The following is a 23,741-nucleotide window of genomic DNA, read 5'->3' on the forward strand; positions in this document are numbered from 1 at the left end:
CCGAGCGGCTAAGCAAGACCATCGCCGATATGCTGGCCACGTAGTACGTCGACGACGAACACAAGACGTCGGACGCCATCCTTCCGTATGTGACCTTTGATACAACACGGCCATGCAATAAATGACGCAAATGACGACGTACAAGCTGGTCTACGGAAGGAGCCCGGCAAGGAAGCTCGGCGCAATGCTACCAACCGCCACCGACGAAGACGCGGCTCATTTGCGAAGGTTGCAGACGGGTGTGGCTGAAGCTGCGATAAAACACGCCGGCCGATTCCATCGTGTGAAGGAGCATGAAAGGGTGCCGGTAGAGGGGCTAGCTGCATTGCTCGGGCAGCAACTGCCAACTTTTATAAAAGGGCGCGGTCGCGCGCGGTATCTCGGTAGAGATCATTAGATGGCTCATACCTTTGTACGCGCAGTGCTCACCGCTTACTTCGCGTTGAAACAACAGACAGCAAGAAAACCGCTTCGCTCGTTGTAGAAGCCAACGTTACTAGAACAAACTCAGTTTCAAAGCTCCGTATCTCCGCCAGCTGAGGAGGATGGTCCGAACGGCGGTTGCGAGAACTAGCGGCGCTGCAGTTCCGTCTTGCGCCACTATCGGCGCGTCGTCTGCTGCCACGGCATAACGCTGCGGTCCGCCGCGCAGTTGCTCGCGGCAACTGCGCGGCAACTTTGTTATTGTACTAGTTCGGTGGATATGCATAAGGTCGTCTGTATGCATTGGCCCGCGTGCGTTGTTCATTGATTGGCTATGAATCGATGTTCGGTCTATATTTCCACGCCCACTTCTTGTTTTATTTTGATGTATTCGGGTTTGACCAGCAAGGACGGTTATCAACGCTCGACGCTGTCCGCGTAGCAGTGTTCGAGCAGCTTCGCGATTGTAGTAGATCGTTTTGGTAGGATTGCGCGCTGCACGCGAATGTTCCAGCTTTGTCGAGAGATAACGCCGCCACCAGCGATATCGCTGGAAAGTTCGATAGCGCCTGTATAAAGGACGACGCGCTTGACCGCTTGTCAGTTGATCGACGGTCGATGCTCTGTTCGCCGCTATCAGTGTATTGCTGTAGTTTGACTTTCAGTTTCCCGGCCACAAGTTCGGCCAAATAAAGAGTTTCACCTCGGACCTGCTGACTGCTGCCTTCGTCGACGTCACGACTCTGTGACAATATTTCAGCTGTCTACATTGCGCTTAACTTCCAAGCATAGAAGTTTTTAAGCGAATGAAGGTTTTCAGCGTAATTTTATAACTACCACCACAATTTTAGCCGCTGCCGTCTTATCTGGACCAAGAACAACCCAACATGTTTGTAAAAGCCTTTATAGTGTACAAAGAAGCGTACTTATTCGAGATACCAAAAAGGTTCTTGAAAAACAGTACTCATGTTTCTACAATTTAGTCAAAAAAAAAAACTTTATCGAAAAATATCACCAATGCTTTGCAATGTTTACAAGACACGTTTTCGCGACGGTTAAAGAAATACTGACCCAAAATCGGAAAATTTTACGAGAACTCGGTAAATGAAATCTCAGTGTGCAATTACATCGAATAGATGTCGTCTCTGAGCAATTTTTTCAGCGGATAGTTGTATTTTCGGTGTCTCATATTTCTACGTCGCATCCTTCTACGGTGCCCTAAACAATTCGAACAGATTGGCCGTGATGTGAGCACCGAGCAGTTACTCGCGCGTACTCTGTCGCTAGAAGAGTCGTCAGTGTTCAACTTCAGGTTTTCAACTTCACGGAGCAGATGTTCCATGCCCGCAGCACTTCTTACACTGTACGACAGCCGTTTGCGTTTCGTGCTGTAGCCGTTCACTACGCAGTTAAACTGCTCGTCAACTACAATTATCCTTTGCACAAGTAAGTCTCCGTTCCCGGAGCAAAGTGTGGGATTGGGCTAGTTGGTATTCCATTATTAAACTGCTCAGCACAAAAAATTTGACACGGTACACATAGAAAAGACGAGGAGCAGCGCGTGTCGACTTTTCTATGTGTACCGTGTCAAATTTTTGCGCTGAGCAGCCCGTTCCCGAGCCGGCCAGTGTAAAATATTCCGCACATCTTGTTCAATACCTCGTAGTAAAATCTCTTAAAAATCCACTGCTTTGAAGGCATAGCGACATCTGACAACTGATCGAATGTCAGTGTGGTGCAATTCTCAGTCTTGGTAGCGTATGTAGGTAATCGCCTGCCTTTCGTTTTGCTGTTCTATTTCTGGCGGCTCCCCCAAATTGGGCACTGGACTTTCGCGGGACGCCGTGCGTTTTGGGGGGGGGGGGAGGATTTGCGCCTAAACCCCGAACATTTTGGCTTTGAAATGTGGGGTGGAAGTGCTGGGAACAAGCGCGGCACGGCACCTGGCGCGAGTTCTCAATTTCCACGTGGGATCAAAACTTGTCCCGCAACGACACGACGATAGTGCTTTACAATGTCGTCACTCTCAAAATGAACGTCACAGACCTCGCATTTCGCAGTAAGATTTCTATATTTGCGATGCAAAGCTTGAATGGCGTAGGGTCTTTTAGAGGTCCGAGGAAAGTGTCGTGAAGCGGAGTCGTCGTTGCGGAAGCCGCTCTTGCAGCCCGGCGCAAAGCAAGTCGGCATACCGCACTGTGAATCTGTTCGCCCTCGTTACGCTTCGTACATCATGCACGTGTCTTCGTACAAGACGCTAAGCCTGGTCAAGAACAGTCGCAAAAATGACGAGCTAACAAAGCGCAGACGACGCTGCAACCAACGTTTTAGGGGCGAAGGTCCTTAAGGCGGCACCCGTTCGTCCCTCGTAGTCGTAGTCGTAGTGCGTAACTAGTCTTATGCTTTGACCTCCAAGGCGGTGCCGGTGGGAGATTTTTCCTGTGCGTTGTTGAACAATAAAAAATTCGCAGCGTTAGCTAAAAGCCGACTTCTTCTGTATCTCATTCCCATTAGCAGCCATTCTTTTACCTCCAAGGTAGTGCCTGGTGAGATTTCTCCTGTGCGTCATTAAACAATAAAAATTTTGTTCAAAACGCCGTTGATTGATGAAATAAACCAACGAAAGACGCCAGATGTTTTGTAAAAGCAAAACGAAGGAACGCCAGATGTTTCTAAAGCAAAACGAAAAGACGCCAGCTGCTTAATGAAAGACGGCAGATGTTTTATAAAGCAATGGTTTTCTAAACAATGAAAATTCACAGCGTACATGTAAAATTAAAGTGAGCTGCAAGTCGTCATAACTCATCGAACCTTTAGTATAAACGCGCCCGATCTCACGTCGGTGATGATGTACTGGGCAGAATTCACGGAAGATTCACGGTTTACCAATGAACCTCCGCAGCTTCGCCCACTCATCATCATTCACTCCGTGGATATGCTGTGATTTTTTACGTTGGCTGCAACCCACGTGCGCTCGTACATCGGCGGCGCCGATCACAACAAGCGCCAGCCGCGGGAGCTAGACGTGACTGCAGCGCCACTAGTTCTCACGACCGCCACGCGGACCGCCTCTCCGGCGGAGCTTTTAAACTGAGTTTGTTCTAGTAACGTTGGTAGAAGCTGTATCCTTTTACGCCAATGTTTTGTACAGTTACGCCAGATCGGATCCTTAAAGGAGTAGCGGTCAGTCTTACTTCGTATACCATTCCAATTTGTTGCTATGGCATTCATTGCTTCACATTTGCAGCAAAACTGGGGCTTTTTTATCGCATATTTGTTTAGCTAAGGCATTCGATTGGTGTTTCTTGCTTTACGGTATAATTGGGCAGGGTACCAAGTCAGCAGCCAGCACATCGGTGAAACTAGCTGGTAAGGGCTAATAACAACGTATGCGAGTGTTGTATACTGAATATGTACTGTTACACTTACTTCAGTCTGATTGCATTTTTTTACTGTTCTATGCTTCTCGTGTACTTTTGCAGATAGTTCATGTTTCGTTATTATCATTGTATCAATTGTATTTCCCGTTTAGGCATTTAAAATGCCTTTGTCGTAAGTGATGTGCAAATCCTACGGGTGAAGTACTTGAATAATTCACTAAGTAAAAAAGGACTAAATGAATAAATGAATAGTATTTATGATGTTTCTAAACCTAATAAGCCAATTGACTGGGATTCGGGATACTTTGCGACTATGGAGAAATCATGAGGGGCATCCCAAAACCTTCGACAGAATTTTTAGAACATAGCATCACATTAGCAAAAGAAACGCCAGGTCTGCGTGGAGCGCGCAGCACAGTCAAAGCGAAAGCTGGAAGAGCGGCCTTTCTAGAGCCCGTTCTAAACGCTCTTGGGGAAAATAATACAAGTACACATGCAAGGTATCGGCTACTCATCAAATCATAATTTTTGTGAAGTAGAGAAGCACCCACTATGCCATTATTCGCCTTTCTGCGGATAAGCGAAGTAACCAATGCACATTTGGAAGGCATTATGTGCACTTTGTTGATGCGGCATGTGGTTGATTTGACTGAGTGAATGAGTAAACTTTTATTTGGTCCAGCAAAACGCGATAAAACGCGCACTCGGCTAATCCCAGGACGGGACGGACAGGTCTAGCCTGCCGGCCCGATCACGAGCGCGCTGATGACGATGAAAAATTATGGTTGAGCACATTGTAGTGGGTGGAAACATTAAAGCACGCACACGTTGTGCAATTAGCATTGTGTGATGCCTGGTTGTTATTTTACTCTTCTGCCACGCTATCTTACGCATGTTAAAAAAATCGTTGCCCGACATGACGCCTGTATAGAGTCTTTTTGCGAATGAGTTTGAAGCACCAGCGTGGCTCTGGAAGTGTTGTAGAATACTTGACCGTCACTCAAGGGGCCCTGGTTCAAATATCATCCGATCCTGGATATTTTTCTTTATTTCATTGTTTTTTATTTCGCGCGGTAGTTGTTACGGACACTGGCGGCGGCGGACAACTACCCTGCTGCCGTTGGGATCTGATAACAGCTTTCGCTGTAATATGTACCGTTATATTTACGTGCATGGTCTAATAAACGATCCACGTAGACACTTCTAGCGGCTACCACTTATGAACCTGAGGCAGCCATTTTAAATCAGCGAAAATATCGCGCAGTGCACTAAGTAATATATAATACAACAAAACAAGATATACTCCAAGATATGTCGCAATAAGTTGCGGGTACAAAATAGGCACACGTTTTCTGTACATAACAACAAGCGCATGCTTTCTGGAACGCCGATATGTGTTCCCTTCTTGTTTCAAAAGAAACTCCGAAAGCAAAGTGTGGACCTACCAAGTGTGTAATGGGCGCAGGACAACAGAACTATAAGGCAGGTCAGTAGTTTCATGGCGTGTTTCTAGAAATTGAGCAAGCCGGTACAGCTTACTTGCTGCCCGAAAGGTATAGCAGCGCATTGTCCAGCGTTAATAATGTAAGCTTTCGCTATTCGAGTTGCTCCAGAAGTGACTGTGCTTTGTTTGTTCTTTAAAAATAGCACAGGCGCTAGAATACGCACGAACGTTCCAGCTGTGCGTACGAAACGATCTCGGTGTGTCTGCAGCTTCATATTTCCTTTATACCTAACCGTTTTGATATCTTGAGAAGCATTTTCCGTAGAATGGTTATTTTTTTAAAGTTAGTATTGAATATTTTGCTTCTTTTTCTAAAAAGTGAGTTTTCCTGCCGAAAAGTAACTGACGCGCATACAATGTCAAATTAGCAGAATGAAGTTTATTGTTAATTACTCAGGAAAAAAAAAAGACTGCCTACCAGCTAATAAATACCAATAAAAACAAAACAAAAGCACGAATGCCCTCAGAAATTTTTTGCTCTCAGAATGCTCTCAGAAATGCTCTCAGTTCGGCAAGGACAGCAAGGTCCGAAACGGGGGAGGGGTCAACAGGGAAAGAGTTCGTTCGAAGCTTGAATACGCCGACTGAGTTTGAGACCCGTCGCATGATAACCTAATTAAACTCACTTGAAATGATTTCTGAATGATTCGACACCCTTTATTATGTCTAATTTGGCGTGAATCGCGAGTGTTACTAATACTGTATGAAGGCGAGCCTTTAACTATCATCACTATTTACCGTTTGTCACTATTTTACTATTTACCGTTCGTCAAATTTACCGTTTGTGTCTTTTCCATCGCATATTTCATCATCGTTCATTACAAGATGACTCCGTCTCTGCTCTCCCGTATGTATCGTCACGCATTATTCACCGACAGGAGGTTGACGTTCCTTCTCATAGGACTTCTACTTTCCATAACTCATTTTTCCTGGGACTTGTGAGGATCGGAATCACCTTCCTGCTCTCATTGCAGTTATACCGATCATCAACGTTTTCGGACCACTTTAACTAACTGTAACTAATTAGTTTACCACAAGTTTTTTGTTGTTTTTCTTTGTTTTCCGATGTTTACTCGTATTAGTGCTTGATACCACTTCCGTGAGGGTACAATGAATGAAATGATAAATGAAATAGTAGTCCACGTTATGCAGATTTGTGTTTGGGTAAGTCAGATCACTTGAGAATATCAGGGCTCGGATTCCTAACCGGTTTCTTTGAGCACTGAAGGCTTTTGGTCTCTCGCCCAGTCACCCATACTTTCGCATGCCGTATCGGGTGGGTTGTACCTTTACGTTCTTAGGAGTATTATACAATATCTACAGACCAGTATCCACGAAACATTAGGCGTTCCTCTGTTTGTAATTCAAAGAGTTCTGCCGGCGAAGACCTTAAAGCAACATGTCCATCTCGGTGGTGAGGTCGTTAAGGTGTTCGGCCGCTGATCCGAAGGTCGCAGGTTCGACCCCGGTTGTGGCGGTCGCATATCGATGGAAGCTAAATGCTAGAGGGCCGTGTACTGTACGATGTCTGTGCACGTTAAAAATTATGAGATAGTCGAAATTTCCGGAGCCTTCCACTACGGCGTGCCTGATAATCATGTGGTTTTGGCGCGTAAAATCCCAGGTATTAATATTTATAGCTACATGGCCGTGCTAGTTTATGTTTGATGCTTTGTATTAAGGGTGCTAAACAGCTCAGTTTTCTATTTCGAGTAGCTCTGCCTTTCCTTGTCGTTAAAAAAATAGGAACTTATAGACAGGAGTAGGGAAATTCTGACAGCGTACATAGAGTCCACGTAATGATCAGTATTTGAAAGTATTTTTACTCCCACCCATTACAAAAGGCACACACATTACTGCGCGTATTCCCTTAAGACCACGTAGTGGGTGCATCGCAGCTTCGAAAAATGTTCTCGCGCATAATAGCTCCTGGTTTAAAGCATGCTGCCATTGCTTGGAGCTGCACTGAAAGTAACTTTCATGCTTCCCAAAAATGCGCGTCCTGTGTACAGGTGTCACAGTACGAGATGTAATATCGGAGTAATATTGCGTGGTACAAGCGTACATTGCCATTGGTCGTCACACCATGTGAATATCATAACGACTTGGTGTTAAAGACAGCCACCCATTACAAAAGGCACACACATTACTGCGCGTATTCCCTTAAGACCACGTAGTGGGTGCATCGCAGCTTCGAAAAAGGTTCTCGCACATAATAGCTCCTGGTTTAAAGCATGCTGCCATTGCTTGGAGCTGCACTGAAAGTAACTTTCATGCTTCCCAAAAATACGCGTCCTGTGTACAGGTGTCCAGTACGAGATGTAATATCGGAGTAATATTGCGTGGTACAAGCGTACATTGCCATTGGTCGTCACCATGTGAATATCATAACCACCCATTACAAAAGGCACACACATTACTGCGCGTATTCCCTTAAGACCACGTAGTGGGTGCATCGCAGCTTCGAAAAAGGTTCTCGCGCATAATAGCTCCTGGTTTAAAGCATGCTGCCATCGCTTGGAGCTGCACTGAAAGTAACTTTCATGCTTCCCAAAAATACGCGTCCTGTGTACAGGTGTCACAGTACGAGATGTAATATCGGAGTAATATTGCGTGGTACAAGCGTACATTGCCATTGGTCGTCACACCATGTGAATATCATAACGACTTGGTGGTTTAAAGACAGCCACCCATTACAAAAGGCACACACATTACTGCGCGTATTCCCTTAAGACCACGTAGTGGGTGCATCGCAGCTTCGAAAAAGGTTCTCGCGCATAATAGCTCCTGGTTTAAAGCATGCTACCCATTACCTAAGGCACACACCTTAGTGCGCGCATTCTGTTAAACACTTGTAGTGTTGGAACTGCGCACTAGGAACAGAATACCGCTATCGCGTTCAACTCTTAAAGGCGAAGCTTAAGCGTCCCCCAATTTTTTTGTGAAGTAGAGAAGCAGCAACTATTATATTCGTCATTCCGCGGAGAATCGTGGTATCCGCCAAACACCTGTAAGCCATTATGTGTACTTTGTTGATGTTGTGCCTGATGACGATTAACAATTATGGCAGAGGGCCTTGTAGTGGGTTGGAAGCATTTAGCAACCTACTTGTTGCGCAATTCGCATCGCGTGACACCTCGTTACTGGATCCGCGTTGTGTGACGCCTGGTAGTTATTACTCCCTTTGCATAAGTCAACATGCTATTCTCTGAGGAAGCCTGGCCATTTCAGTGATGACTCACGCATATGTCGTTTGCTAAGCAAGTGCTATACCTAGCCTGAAGAAATATGACACTTGCGCAGAGAAACAAGGAGTGGCGCGTCCGCTGGTTATAACAGCAGCATTTTGTCATTTCAGTGTTAGGGATGCAGTAAAGTGGTAATGCTACTTTAGCTTTGAGACAGTACAAGCTTCCGGCATTGAAATTTGAACGTTTGTGATACACAATTGCCGTTAGAAATGAATAACTTGAACGAAGGCGCATTAGAAGCAGTCTAGGGGTCTAGGAACACAGAAAGAGGCTTTGCCATGTGCTGGGTCTGGACAGCAGCATACTCATCACATTGAGAGCCCCGATCTGTTGACGAGGTAGGCACCTTGTATCATCTTTTTGTCAAGTTTTATGTCTACTCATTTGCTTTATCTCATTATCTTATTAGTGGCTGGACTCAATGAATCGATAGCTACCTCAGGACGTCCCTGGTCAGGCATGTAAGTTGCTTTCGCAACATGGCCTACCTTCTGAGAGATTGTCCTTCAGCTGCTCAACGCCAGAGTGAGAGGTACTGCATCGCTACCCAGCACATCCACCAAAATCGTACGTGGAAACGATAACACTGACTGAGCATTAAATTACACCACAGCCAAAACAAGGACGTCGCTTTTTCCCCCTTCTTCTCAAAGCCCTTCAGGATTTATCGCACTATGCACTGTTTCCGCCATTAAAAATCATGCAAGAATATTTTCGCAGAGCCTGTTAAAAAACACAGCAGCCACTTGATAGAATTAGTATCATTATAAATCAATCACTTCTTATAACCCTACAATGTTCTTTTCCATGTGTTTCTTTTTAAATTCACATACACTATTTCGTAACTTCATTCCTGTGAACCCGCCACGGCGGTATAGTGGTTATGGTGCACACCTGTTGGCCCGAAGGTCGCGGGATCGAATCGCGGCCGCGGTGGCCATATTTCGATGAAGGCGAAATGTTAGAGGCACATGTACTTAAATTTAGGCACACGATAATGAACCCCACTTGGTTGAGGTATCCGGAACCCTCCACTGCGGCGTCCCTCAAATCAATACGCGGATTTGGAACGTAAAACCCCAACAATTATTTTTAGTTCATACCAGTGCTCCCTAAGTTTGCTTAATCTGATGCTAATGGGAAGTCTACCCACAGTTTTTTGCTTTGGGACCCCCACCACCTGAAATTTCGTGACCTTGATATATGTATTGTAATTTCGTTTAAGATAATAGACCAGATGTATGGCGTAAGTACCATATTCTAATACGTACGACTTGGTTTTTGCGAATTCTTCGGCAATTCTCCCGCATGGCTGGGTGCCCCGGTTACGCAGCTATACAATACAAATACTATAAGTAGTAAAGCTATAAGGAGAGGAAGGAAGCTGTGGGCCAGCTTAAAAGCCAGCGTCCGTTATCGTCAGGTTTTTCAACGCCTGTTTACGAGCATTTCACGCTTATTTGATCAAAATTATTACGTTGTTTTGAGGAACTGAGCCATACCGACTTGTGTCGTTGTGCCTTGCTATTCGTATTATGCTACGCATTTCAGCGGCAATTCGTAATTGGAGTTTTTCAGTATGCGTAATAAAGTGCGGTGTTAAGGACATGCATGTTAACAATCAGAATTGTACAAATAAAGACACCATTTCAAATCAAGGAGAGTATTCTTTTGACAGGAGCAACATACGCAATCTAGTTTAAAACGCACAAAGGTTCCTTAGAAGTTTCTCAGTGCTTCAGCACGAAAATGATGCGAACTCACCTGGAACTTAAAACATACAGGCGAACAGAATTGCTGAAAGTGGACCAGATGTTCTAAAGCGACGGTGTTTTCTTCGTCCCCCAGTCGGTGCTTCGCTGTCCTATTCACCGCACATGCGATTTCATGTGCAGCATTGCAAACAATAGTTCTGTAAGAGATTGGTGCACAGAAGCTCCATTCTCTAGTTTCTCATTTTTAGCGACGCAAATGTTTAGGCGTTAACGAGGATGCCAGATCTGAATCTCCATCGTAGTCAATTTACACGAGACTGTTGCTCCGTAAGGACAGTCAGAGTTTTGCGCATCAAAATTGGATGAGTCTAGTGGCGCCTAAAGGTCATGACAGCCAACTTAACTGAGCTTCGTTTCAGGCCGGCACGTTTGGGTCCGGCACAATAAAGCATGTAATAGCGACCACAGCTTCTATGGGAAGTTTGTTTCTGAAGACGCTTCGATAGAAGGGCATATACAAGAGTATTAAGGCAGCTATCGTTTATTACCCAATACCTTCCTTGGCTCCGCAATATGCCCGCTTCGTGCGAATGTCCCTGAAATCAACAACAAATTTTCCCTGTTCGTATCACCGCATTTTATTGGATTTTAATGTTATGTGACTGGACTGTATTTTGTGTTGTTTTTCGTGACGCTACGTGAACGGACATCGTGAATATGTGATAATTTTTATGGCTTGACTTACTTACATGAACTGACCCTATAGATGCTATTTTTATCTAATTTTTGAATTGCTCTCATTTTTACGAATTCTAATATCTGTGAAAAAGAGTAGCCGGCGCTTTATAAAAGCGCCAACATCTCCTCAACAGCATAGAATTAAACAAACACATTTTCTGGAATGCGGTGAGTGAAATCTATGCAAAACGACAAAGATATTTTGCGGAAATGGAAGAGTTTATGTAAAGTTTTCTAGCTTTGTACATTTCACAACTGCATTATATTTTTTGCCAGATAAAGTCGTCACTGCTAATTCCGTCTGTGAGGAAGGCCTACCAATCGTGAACTTTCAAAACATGCTACTAGATCCCTGCTTAGCAGTTAGTTTCTTTTCGCGACTACATGCAGCATGATTCTGATATCAGCTCTGCTAACCTAAAGATTCTAAAGGACGACCGCACATAATCGCTTGAAAATATATATTTGTTTAAATATTTTATTTGCGCGAATTTGTTCCTCCACTAGAGGGCTATCCAGACCAAGATGTCATTATAGAAAGACATATGCGTTCCAAAGTTTTATTCTTTATTTTATTATTAATTGATTACCCCGCTTAGCTCGAAGGCGCTGCAGCAGGGGTGTTACAATGTCAAAAAAAAAATCGTCATTGGTACAGCACACTTGCTGACCTGATAAGCGATCCCGTTTGCTAATGGAATGAATAAAGAATTGATTGCCATAGAGATTAGATCTTGTGCAGTATTCTAAAACCTTAAAACAATGATCTCTGCGCGAAGAGATATTTTTAGGACTTTGTAGGTACATTTCCTTTCAAATGCCGGCTTTGGCATCAAATATTTGGTAGAAGGGTTTAAACGTAGTTTTCTTCGACGTGATGAGTAAAATTCCCCTCCTAATTCATTTTTTCGATTTCGGTGTAACAGTCATTTCTTAAGTACCGACTTAGGACTGACATTCCTGCTCTCTCCTGGATTTTTTTCAAGTTTGTCACTTAGAGTAATTTGCCAAGGGTTTCACACGGCACATGCGTATACGAGCATAGGGCGAACGTGTGTCAAATACGCCATTAATTTCAAACAAGCCGGCCCATGTCTCAGGTTTCGCTACATAAAGTTTAATGACTTGGGGGCCTTAGCAACCACTGAATTAGCGTGCGCATTCCTTCGCTAGATGAAGCCAGTTAGAGCAGACTAGTGACATACGTCTGAAAGCAGTGATCGTATTTGAAGACTGCGAAGTTTTCTTTGTCAACGGGAGCAACTCATTAGTGCGAAGAACGATAAAACGTTTCTGGCGGAAATCACAATATCTGTACTAGGCTTCGTGTCACCAGATGTCTTGAAATAGCTTCAAAGTTACGATGCAAATACTTAGCAAATATTTGATGAGTCAACCACGTTCCAAATATGAGAACGCTTTTGTGGAGATGTACTGCACGCGGGCTTCGGTTTGTCAATAGTGGTATGTTTCTAACTGAGACTTGACTATTTGTCTACTAGTGCCCATCAGCCTTTAGCTATATACATTCGGTTTCTCTGATTTTCAGGCATTTGTATTCCTTTTTATCACCGCCTACGATGCCATCATGTTTTTTTTTCTAAAGACAATGCACTCGACAAGTATGATGATTTTTCCTCTATATTTAAGCAAGAAATGTTTGCCCCACCTCTCGTATATTGGCCTGGTTGCGTAGAGAGGACGCTTCGCGCCTGTCATGTAATGCACAAACCTCTTAGGTCCCTGACGCCTGACTTCTATAGAATTCCACACTCAGAGTGTTTATGTAGTTGTTTATCAAGGTGTCTTCGTCTCCATTACTGAACAGACGATAAAAAGACACAATTCCATAAATGTTATGGAATGAGTTTGTGTCTTCATCTTATCAACTTCATGTTGGGATACGTGTCCAACAGCTGTAGTCTCCACACACTGGTTTGGTCATTCAGGTTCTTCCGGCCCCGGCTCCGATTTCCAGATATTTCGGCAGAGTCCCCACGAATCCATATCTGAGAAACAAGCTAGAATGTAGTAACAATCAATTTTTACATAACTGTCGGGGATGCTGGTAGATGACTATCACTCGTTGGGCACGGACTTTGAAATGCTGCTCCCCGCCACAGTGGTCTAGTGGTTATGGCGCTCGACTGCTGACCCGAAGGTCGCGGGATCGAATCCCGGCCGCGGCGGCTGCATTTTCGATGGAGGCGAAAATGTTTGAGGCCCGTGTACTTAGATTTAGGTGCACGTTAAAGAACCCCAGGTGGTCGAAATTTCCGGAGCCCTCCACTACGGCGTCTCTCATAATCATATCGTGGTTTTGGGACGTTAAACCCCAGATATTATTATTATTATTTGAAATACTGCTCTGAGTGACGGATACTTCCTTGCAGAGCGTGTCATTTGCCAATATCTTTAAGAGTTTTGCCACAACGGGAACGTGAGAGCTAGTGTTCATTGATAATTGCGAGTTGTTCTTGGTTATATAACAAGTACCTTCTTAGCATCGCATGTTGTTTCAAATAAAAGAGTACCGATTTTGATTTACTCTTCTACGAATACTCTTGGCCTGGTGGTGTATCTGTAAACTGTGTTTCGCAAGGTTGAACAAAACTGTAAAGGACAGAGTACCCTGTATATTTGTTGTAACGGCTGAGGGCAGCTGTCTTGTGTTACCAAGGCAGTATTTTGTTATTCGGTTAGTTACGTAATTCTTCACCTCAACTATGCGAAATTTCGGTAATTCGTAAATAGTATGGGTGGTATTTGAAAACTGCAACGTACGTAGAAACGGGTCATAAGCTCCATTTCCCGTATTTTAATCTTTCGCTGAATCTCGTCATTCGCAGAATTTCAGAAAAATATTGCCAGAAATAAAGAAAAGCAATTATGTCAGTGTGCGCTAGTACGGCTGCATCGTGACTGTATTATTTTTGATGTAGTTAGAAATAATTCAATTGCACCAGCTAAATTTTTTTCAGTTGTTTAATCTAATCAAATATGACCTCATCACTTTATAAAAGATCCGTTAGATTTTCAAACAATTGAATCGGTTTGTAAAAAGAATGTTTTTAAGCTCCCAAACTAGACAAGAACGTGTTCAGTAACGTGATCTCGAAATATGAGATGAAGCCTTGATCAAACCAATCGGCTTTAAGTAATCAAATTTAATTGTATTGTGTTTGGCTAGATGTATAAAATTAGACCGAATTGTGTCATTGCTTTTGATGTCTTTAAAAGGATGCAACCTTGAAGAAGACAAGTCCGCTTGTCGAAACGTCGCCTCCAGCCACTCCCCATGTTCAAAAATTTTTCATTTGTTTAATGAAACACTGTCTGATTCGTTTCTCTTTTGTTTATCCTTGCGTTGTAATATTCTTCCAATATATCTGTTGTAACTGTCTTGTAATCTGTGATAAAATGTGAATTTTGTCCATAAAAATAAAACTCTAATAGCATGCTCTCTAATGCGAAATGTGGACACAGCTCTAGGCGTGTTTTCATTTGGCGATAAATTGAGGCAAGGAATGTGACAGACATGTATGTAAGTACGTACCGTTGCACACTACTCATTGTTTTGAACTTAAGCTCTACAGCAGAGCTGTTATCCCCACCGTTTGTCCGGTTCACGATGTAGACAAGAAGCTATCACTATCATGCCGGCGCTCGCTCCCTTCGTCATCGTCTGCTTCGCTCCACGAACACGTGCCACGTGCGAGTAATTTCTTAGGCATCAGAGCTGTTATGCCCATCGTTTGCCCGTATGAGCAGAAAGAGAGGGAAAGAAAGAAATAGAAATAAGAAATGCAAAGCTTGCACTAAGTCGCGCCGTCGAGCACCGTTTTCGCTGGACTGCGAGTGCTTATTGCTCGTAATATATTAATAATTGCTAAGGTAGGCCCACAGTCCGAGAAATCGACATACGGCCTTCTTGTCGGTGGGTGGCGGGAATAGAGTCATGGCAGCGGTCTTCTGTGGGTCAGGGCGGAATACAGAGTTACTGATGACATGTCCCTAGGAAGAACAGCACTTCGCATGCAAAACAGCACTTTTGCGGCTTCAATGTAAGCCCGGATGAGCTGGTTGCTTGAAGGATCATTCAAAGGCGCCGGATGTGTTCGTCAAAGTTCGAAGCGAAGACAATGACATTATCCAGGTAGACAAGACAAGTCTGCCACTTTAATCCAGCCAACACTGTGTCCATAACGCACTGGAACGTCGCAGGCGCGCAGCAAACAACAAACGGCATGACCTTGAATTCTAACACACCATACGGTGTTATAAAGGCAGTCTTCTCGCAGTCTCTCTCGTCGACTTCAATTTGCCAATAGCCCGTATTGAGGTCCATCGAAGAAAAGTACTTTGCTTCACAGAGTCGATCCAACGCGTCGTTTATCAGTGGGAGTGGATATACGTCGCTCTTGGTGATCTTTTCAGGCGACGGTAATTGACACAGGGAACGCAGACTTCCCTTACTCTTTTTCACGATGACTACTGGGGACGCCCACGGACTCCTCGAAGGCTGTATGACATCATCCTGAAACAGTTCGCCGACATATTGCTTCATAGCTTCTCGTTCTCGCGGCAAAAGTGGTAGGGATTCTGACGGAGTGGTCGAGCATTGTCTTCTGTTATGATTACCACTCCCTGTTTTCTGATAAATCCGGAGAAATCCGATAAACACTCGGCGGTGAAATTTTGGAGAATTGGGATTTATCCGCTAAACTCCGATTTTAACGGCCAATGTGACCCTGTTCCGTTCTTTATCGAAAGGGCATGTTCTAAGCGGTCATTGATACATGAGCCGGTTTGGCCGACATGAAGTTTAGCTCAAGTCAGACCGCACGCATCACACGTTTAAGAAAAGGCTTATCGTGCACGGAGAAAGAGACATCAACGTATGCAGGGCGCCCGGGATCGCGAGACGACATCTTGATGTACGGTTCACCTGGCGGCACTAGAGCACGCCAGACGACATCGAATATACGGGCCTCGTAAAATATGCTCGCGTCTCTTACAAGACTTTAAATTGTAATGGGCACAAACATAGGTGTTTTGTATTCAAGTATTTGCGCTTGTGTGTATGCGTGCGTGCATTCAAACCTCCCAGACATCTAAGATACGCTCCGTGTGTCCTGATGTCTTCGTGTTCAAATATCATTTCAGCTAGGATATTTGAGTATTGAGAATAATGCAAGATTAAGCTTCGAATTTCGGAGAATTGGGGATTTACGATAAATAAACTGCGGTAAACGCCGATTTTCCGCCAAACGAATGACCTCCGAATTTCAAGAAAAACAAACCCGGAAATTACGGAGTCCTAGTTATGATACGATGCTTAGTAGGGGGGATTTGTCGAACCGTTGATGATGGCGAGAAACATTCCTTGTGTTGCTGCAGAAGAAATCGGACCTGGCAAGCGGGAAGACTCGGGCTGACGTTGAAGGATGGTTGTGGTACTGAGGTTGTCATCGTAGCTTCTACAGAATCCGAAAAGGCGGACGCGCCGCTGACGAGAACGATTTCTTCCATACATGCAATCGCCGTGCCCCTGATGAGGTGTCTGTATTCTTGGCTGAAGTTCGTTAGCATCACGCACCCTTTTCCTTCATGCAACCGAGCAACGCCTCTAGCGACGCATATGTCACGGTCCAGCAGCAAGCGCTGATAGCAATCGATCTTCAGATTTTTCGGTGCCAACAGGAATTATGACGCTGGAGCGAGGCAGAATGGTGACTTGATCCTCGAGAACGTTCAAGGCACGGTGGCATCAATTCGTATCCGGCATTGTCTATTTTTCTGATGATAGAGTTATCGACTTGGTTCTCAAGTCGATGACGGCGCCGTGATGGGTGACGCCATAGTGACGTCACAAATTTTCGCTATCTTTGACGTCATGACGTGACGATTTTTTGCATCACTCCTCTTGACGACACCGACGCGGGACGACTGGTCAATTTTCGCGTTTGATGAGCAATCTAAGGCTTTCGCCTTAAAACAGCACAGTGAGAGCAATCGGGCAAAACAAGTTTGCGTCTTTATTTTGTCTACTGCATAGTGACGAACCTTCTCAAGGGTCGTTTTTGCCATATATTCGTTATTCGGATCAATTTGTCATTGTGGCGCTTTTCCTTGTCTGTTGTTCGTCCCTGCTGCGTATGTACAATCCTTTGCGCTAGATTCTTGCAGCAATAGCACCGGGCCCTGGTTCGTATTTTCTGGCTGCTCTGCAGTAGTTCTCGAATTTCATATCTAAAAAAACAAACATAAGATCGGCAGTTAAATTTCGGCCTCTGGGTGGTTTAGGGGCCCTTTAACAGCCGTTTGTTCCCTCACACACTCAGCCCTCTTCCTGTCTCTTAAGCTTGCACCAGTCATTTTCCTTCAGATGGCTCGCTACCTCGTCCTCACTTTAAGTTTAACCTTCTTCGTAAGCCTCCAGGTTTCTGCTCCGTAGGTAAGTACCACTGAGATGCAGCTGTTATATACCTTTCTCTTGAGGGATAGTGGTACACTACGATTCGTCGTTTGAGAATTTTTGTTGCCTTATTCTTCTAGTCATTTCAATCTTGTGGTTCGGCTCCTCGGCCAATACCGGCCTTAAGTAGATGTATTCCTTTACCACTTCCAGTCCCTCGCTACCTATCGCAAAACGGTGTTCTTTTGCAAGGTTGTTAAACATCACTTTTCTGCATATTAATTTTCAGACCTACCATTCTGCTTTCCTTGTCGAAATCAGTAATAATGGTTTGCAATTCGTTCCCTGAGTTACTAATCAAGGCAATGCCATCAGCGAATCGCAGGTTACTGAGGTACTCTCTATTGACTCGTATCCCTAACTGTTCCTAATCTTGGGCCCCAAAAACTTCTTGTAAGCAGGAGGTGTAACCTCCTATACACAATTAAATCACAAGGAAGCGCACAAGTTCAGGGGTATATGGAAGCGTGAAGAGATGAAAAATCTTCGAAAAAGGGGTGTCGCTAGATCTGACGTTTCGACAAGAGGACAGGAGTTTGCCAAGACAGCAACTGCGCATGCCTTGATACAGGCTTCTGTCTTGACAAAGACAAACCTGCTTGTTGAAACGTTGGCTCTAGCGACAACCCTTGTTCATAAATATTTCGTCACTCAAAGGAAACGCAGTGTAGTTTATAAAGCCATGAAGCATACTTACTACTGCAGGAAGCCATGCACTTCTCGCAGTAGAAATATACGTTAAATCCCGCCGGACACTGACCAGCTTTATACCTGTGGCAGGTGGCTCGTAAAGGATCGAAGTACCACCAATACTGAAAATGGCACCACCATACTGGTCTCGGCCGTAGACCGCAGACGGGGAAGCGTTTCCACCAGGCTGTAAATTAAAGAAAAGTAGATTAAATGCAGCCAGCTTCACTCCGTGAAAGCCATCGTAACAGCGAAGCGGAGGCTCCTCTTTCGTCAGGCTATTTATTTATTTTAGCATACTGTTTGCCCTCAGGCAGTTACAGGGGTGGATTACAGTTGTTATCACTAATACAATACAATACAAAACAACATTATTCCAACACTGTTGCCTTTCTGTGGTTTTTTGCAAGTTTTTTTTAAGTATTTGTGTGTTTCTCAAGTCTTTTCTAAGTATCTCTATGTTATATTATCGCTGTTCATTTGACAAGCTATGGGGCGACGATATGCTCAGTCACAGACGCACTGGAGCGCTACCGTAGTGTTCCAGTGCGTCACAGACGCACTCAGTCACAGACGTCACAGACAGTCTATGCTCAGTCACAGACGCACTGGAACACTGCGGTAGCGCTCCAGTGCAGCCGTGGCCCATTCCATCCGCCCAAAACGCGTATTACTATCACGGCTGCGCTGAACGCAAGCAGCGTTGCAAGCGTTGCTGCTGTACATGGCATGCGGGCCTCGCCAATGAAGTTTGGTGGGGCGTCGTTGCGTGTACATCCTCTCCCCATCCGAGAGAGCATTCACAACGAACACACACCGCGCCACCTAAAAAAGTTTAGGTGGAGTTGGCGTACAACGACGCTCCTGACCTTCTCCCCCTTTTGAGCTAGCCTTTCTCTCGCCACTCTCTAACGAAGATTCTGGAGAAACTTCTCTAGGTGGCGTCGCTCTGTCTCGCCACACGCCAAGGCCACGTGGCCAGCGTGCCTCTCTCTCTACCAGCGCCACTCTCTACATGCCTTGCTCTCACCACACTACCGAGGCCTGTTGAGCGTACGACGGCTCACTGCGCAGGGTCGACCAAGAACCGCTTCGCTGTTAAATTAGCTGTGCACGCGGACCGTGGCGCTATGAGCGGCCGTCGGTCTAGACTCTAGGCTTCACATCGCGTCAGCATTATCGGCAGTGGAACACACCGAGGAAAAACAATCGCCCCTGATAAGCAATAGTTTGACGGCCCGCGCGCACGGATGTTTCGCTCGTAGCACGGTTGAGAGCGCGGCAGTACCGTAGAGTGTGAGGGGAGTCACCTGGATTTATTTTACATTTCGCGGGCTTTCTCTAAACGTGGGAAAAGATTATGCAACATGTAAGTTGCCACAAAAAAATGGACGCGTATCTGCGTGCTTCGCTGCAAATGTCGTCTAAAGACGATAGAAGAGGCGCTGCGTGAGATATGGACGCCATCAGGCAGTACGTCGGGAAACATGAGTGCTGTGTTGCGGGCTGGTAGTCCCGGCGCAGAAGCAGGCGAAGACCGGCGGTGACCAACGCGACCGGCGGGGACGCCAGCCTGCCCGAACACGCGGTTTGGCGCGAAGCGCCGAAGCAGAAGAAACGTCCGCACTCAACGAGTACTCTCCACACAGTCTTTCATTTACACGTCGCCTGGGTAAAACAGGAATGCCAGAGCGGCGCCCCATGGTATTTGTATAGTGCAATACTGAACCGAAACCGAAACACAACAATGAGCTCGTGCAGAGGGCACGGGGAAGGGCAAGTTTCAGCTCAGCTTAAGAAACTAGGGTCTCTGGAGTTAAGTATGTATTATAAGGAACCGCTTTATTCGAGTCGAGCTCGAGCTGACACACACTGATGATGATATCTACAGATGAGGAAGTTGTACAAATAATGATAATATGTCCAGTTGACAAAGAAGAATCAGTGACTGCGCTCACACTAATTCCCTCTCGCGCTGGAAGCGGCCGCCTGGCCGCGCGACAGTGTTAAGAGGTACGTCGTGTATACGGCTTCAACCGAGAAACATGCACGATTTCTGTCCCACGGCAACGGTGATCGGAAGGAGGTCTAAGCGGTGAGACACGGTAATTAACGGGCGATGTTTGCTCAATGACCGTGTAAGGTCCAATAAAGCGACTCATGAATTTTTCGCATAAGCCGGGAACGCGCACCGGAGTCCAAAGAAGAACTTCGTCGCCAGGGGTGAAGGCGACAGCACGGTGAGTCGAGTCGTAGCGAGACTTCCGAGCTTCCTGGGAGATGCCGGTGTTAATTCGGGCCAGGTGACGGCAGTGTGCAAGGCGAGAGAGAAATTGTTCGCATAAAAGACTTGCTGAGGTTGCAGGAGCCGAAAGGAACGAGACGTCCAGAGCGAAACTCGGTCCAGGAAACAGGGAGCAAAGCCGGTGGTGCGTTGCGTAGCCGTATTATAGGCGAACGTCACGAACGGCAGAAGTAAATCCCAGTTCGTGTGGTCGGGGTTGATGTACATGGCAATCATGTCCGAGAGGGTGCGATGAAAGCGTTCTGTCAAGCCGTTGGTTTGCGGGTGGTAAGTAGAAGTGGTCTTGTGAATGGTGTTGGCGGCGCGCAGAACCTCAGCAACAACAGAAGAAAGGAAGACTTTGCCGCGGTCACTGAGCAGCACGCGTGGAGCTCCATGGCGTAAAAATATGTTTCGGAGAAAAAAATCGGCGACTTCAGTGGCAGTCCCAGCTTGTAGCGATGCTGTTTCCGCGTAGCGGGTTAGATGGTCAACAGCCGTCACAATCCAACGATTGCCATTGGAGGTCACGGGAAGGGGGCCGTACAAGTCTATCCCGACAACTTCGAAAGGCGAAGCGGGACAAGGAAGAGGTTGCAGGAGACCAGAAGGAGCTGTGGTGGGTCGCTTGCGGCTTTGACAGTGGACGCACGATGCAACATATTTGGCAACGGCTGAAGAAAGGCCAGGCCAGGTGCAGCGACTTCGTATTTTCTCGTACGTTTTGTGGTAGCCGAGATGACCGGCGGTGGGATCATCATGGAATGTATGAAGAATCTCACGTTGTAGAGAACGTGGTATAACTGGGACCCATTTGTTTCCATCGACGTGATAAACGTAGCGATGTAAAGCACCACTGTGTATCTTGAATTGGTCAAGTTGTCGACGCAGTCGGGCGTTCGGTGGAGTAGAAATACCTTCCATGCGTGCTAGAATAGAGCTGCGGTAAGGGTCGACGCGCTGATGCGACACAAGGACAGATGGGCTGCCGGATCTTAGCCAACTGAGCGCTGAGATGTGCAGAGCAGTCTCGGTGGAAGTTGGCGATGGTGAGTTATCACGGCTGGGAAGAGGGCAGCGAGAGAGAGCATCAGCGTCTTGGTGCTTCTTTCCAGGTCTGTAGGCTACATCGAAATCGTACTCTTGCAAGCGAAGCACCCAGCGACCAAGGCGACCCGATAAGTTCTTTAGGGACGAAAGCCAGCACAGTGCGTTATGGTCGGTAACGACTGTAAAGTGGCGGCCATGGAGATATGGGCGAAATTTTTGTACTGCCCAAACAACAGCGAGGCACTCTTGCTCTGTTATTGTGTAATTCTTTTCTGCAGTAGTCAGAGCACGACTGGCGTAAGCGACGACTCGTTCGCGTGCGTTGGTGTCCCGTTGCAGGAGAATGGCACCGAGACCACGACCGCTAGCGTCAGTGTGGAGGATGGTTGGTGCGCCTGGATCGAAATGGCACAGTACTGGGTCGGATGTCAGGGCTTGCTTCAACGCCAAGAAAGCCCTTTCACAGCTTCCGCACCAAACGAAGGGCGCGTTACTTGCGAGCAGTTGATGGAGCGGAGACGCAAGCTCTGCGAAGTCGCGTATGAAGCGCCGGAAGTACGATGCCAAGCCGAGAAAACTGCGCAGGTCCTTTTGACGCAGCGGACGGGGAAACTCAAGGACAGCAGCAAGCTTCTCAGGGTCCGGCCGAATCCCTTCTTTGCTAAGTGCCCGAGAACCTTGATGGTCTTGCTGGCGAAGCTACATTTTTTTGTATTCAGCTGCAGGCCAGCTTTTGCAAGGCAGGCTAGGACTTCTTCGAGACGTTGCAGATGTTGCGGGAACGTGGACGAAAACACTACTATGTCGTTGAGATAACATAAGCAGGTTTTCCACTTCAAACCGCGCAGTACGCTGTCGATCATGCGTTCGAAGGTAGCGGGCGCATTACAAAGTCCGAAAGGCATTACATTAAATTCATACAGCCCATCTGGGGTGGAAAAAGCGGTCTTCTTTTTGTCAGATTCGGACATCGGTATTTGCCAGTAGCCCGATCGCAGATCAAGGCTAGAAAAATACTCGGCACCATGCAACGAATCCAGTGCGTCGGAGATCCGTGGCAGGGGGTAAACATCTTTGCGGGTTATCTTGTTCAGCGCACGGTAATCGACGCAAAAACGTACTGTTCCATCTTTCTTTTGCACTAAAACAACTGGGGACGACCAGGGGCTCGAGGAAGGACGTATGATATTCCGTCGAAGCATGTCTGAGACGTTTTCCTCGATGATCTTGCGCTCTGCCAGAGACACGCGATACGGGCGCCAGTGAATAATACGAGAGCCGTCAGTCTGAATGCGGTGAGTAGCGGCAGTGGTCATACCAAGGGCGGGTGAATTAATGTCGAACAGAGAACGATGCCGGTTCAATAAGGTGAGTGAATCTTGACTCTGGGCTGCTGTCAGGTCAGGGCTTATGGTTGTCGACAGAGGTGTAGAAGGGTTCAGTGGCGGCGAGCTTGACTCTGGTAGTTCTTCTTGACGCGGAAGGGCAACAACTGCAACGGGATGAAGGTCAACCGCGCAAGTGACTGTTGATCCACAGGGCAGCATTAAGGGTTCGGGGGTTTGATTTAGGGCAGTAAGCAAGGCAGACCCGTGAGAGAGGCGAATAAGCCCTGGAACAATGAGAATGCCTCGATGTAGGGTATGACCGTAAGGTAGCACGAGCACATCACCATCCACAATGTTGTTGGAATTAACGCTGATTATTTCTTCTCTAGATGGCCAAAGCACATAATCTGAGGTGGTGACGAGGCGAATGCGCCCCTCGTGTTCAGACAAAGAAGAGTCAGTGGCATTGAGCTGTATGAGGCGCTGACGACAAGATATAGCAGCGGATGCAGAACACAAGAAGTCCCACCCCAAAATGAGTGCGCGGGTGCACTCACGCAAAACAGCAAATACTATATGATGACGAATACCATCTATGCAAACACGAACCGTACACTGTGCCAGTGGGCGAATGATGGCGTTCGTCGCTGCACGGAGAGATGGGCCGCAATAAGGCGTGGTCACTTTTCTGAGGCGAGAACAAAAGTCAGCGCGAATAATCGAAATAGCAGCGCCAGTATCCACAAGAGCTTCGACACGTACACCTTCTACGAACACTACTAATAAGTTCGATGGTCGCTCTGGAGGAATTGTTGGCTGTCCGGCGGATGCAGTTTCCCCTCCTAAAACTGCATCGGGGAGTTTTCCGAGTGGGCGTTTGAGAATTGGGAGGCGGGTCGC

The 23,741-nt window shown here is 46.2% G+C and overlaps 1 protein-coding gene across 6 annotated transcripts in view; it reads right to left on the bottom strand.

The window, feature by feature from the left end:
- The window catches only part of LOC119375490 (tissue factor pathway inhibitor 2), a 35,712-nt gene extending 25,272 nt beyond the window's left edge, over nt 1-10,440 (bottom strand). For 5 of the 6 annotated variants that reach the window (XR_005180360.2, XR_005180359.2, XR_005180362.1 and 2 more), the window contains exon 1: nt 5,249-5,400. Coding sequence is in view for 2 of the 6 variants with exons in the window: in XM_037645670.2 (XP_037501598.1) it covers nt 5,249-5,303 (55 nt within the window). In the remaining 4 variants the exon portion in view is untranslated. Of the gene's footprint in view, nt 1-5,248; nt 5,401-10,322 lie in introns of those variants that run through there. The other variant, XR_005180361.2, reaches the window with a different exon arrangement.
- Nucleotides 10,441-23,741: the final 13,301 nt, after the last annotated feature.

The sequence above is a fragment of the Rhipicephalus sanguineus genome, chromosome 11 (genome assembly GCF_013339695.2).
Source record: "Rhipicephalus sanguineus isolate Rsan-2018 chromosome 11, BIME_Rsan_1.4, whole genome shotgun sequence".
Taxonomy (NCBI): domain Eukaryota; kingdom Metazoa; phylum Arthropoda; class Arachnida; order Ixodida; family Ixodidae; genus Rhipicephalus; species Rhipicephalus sanguineus.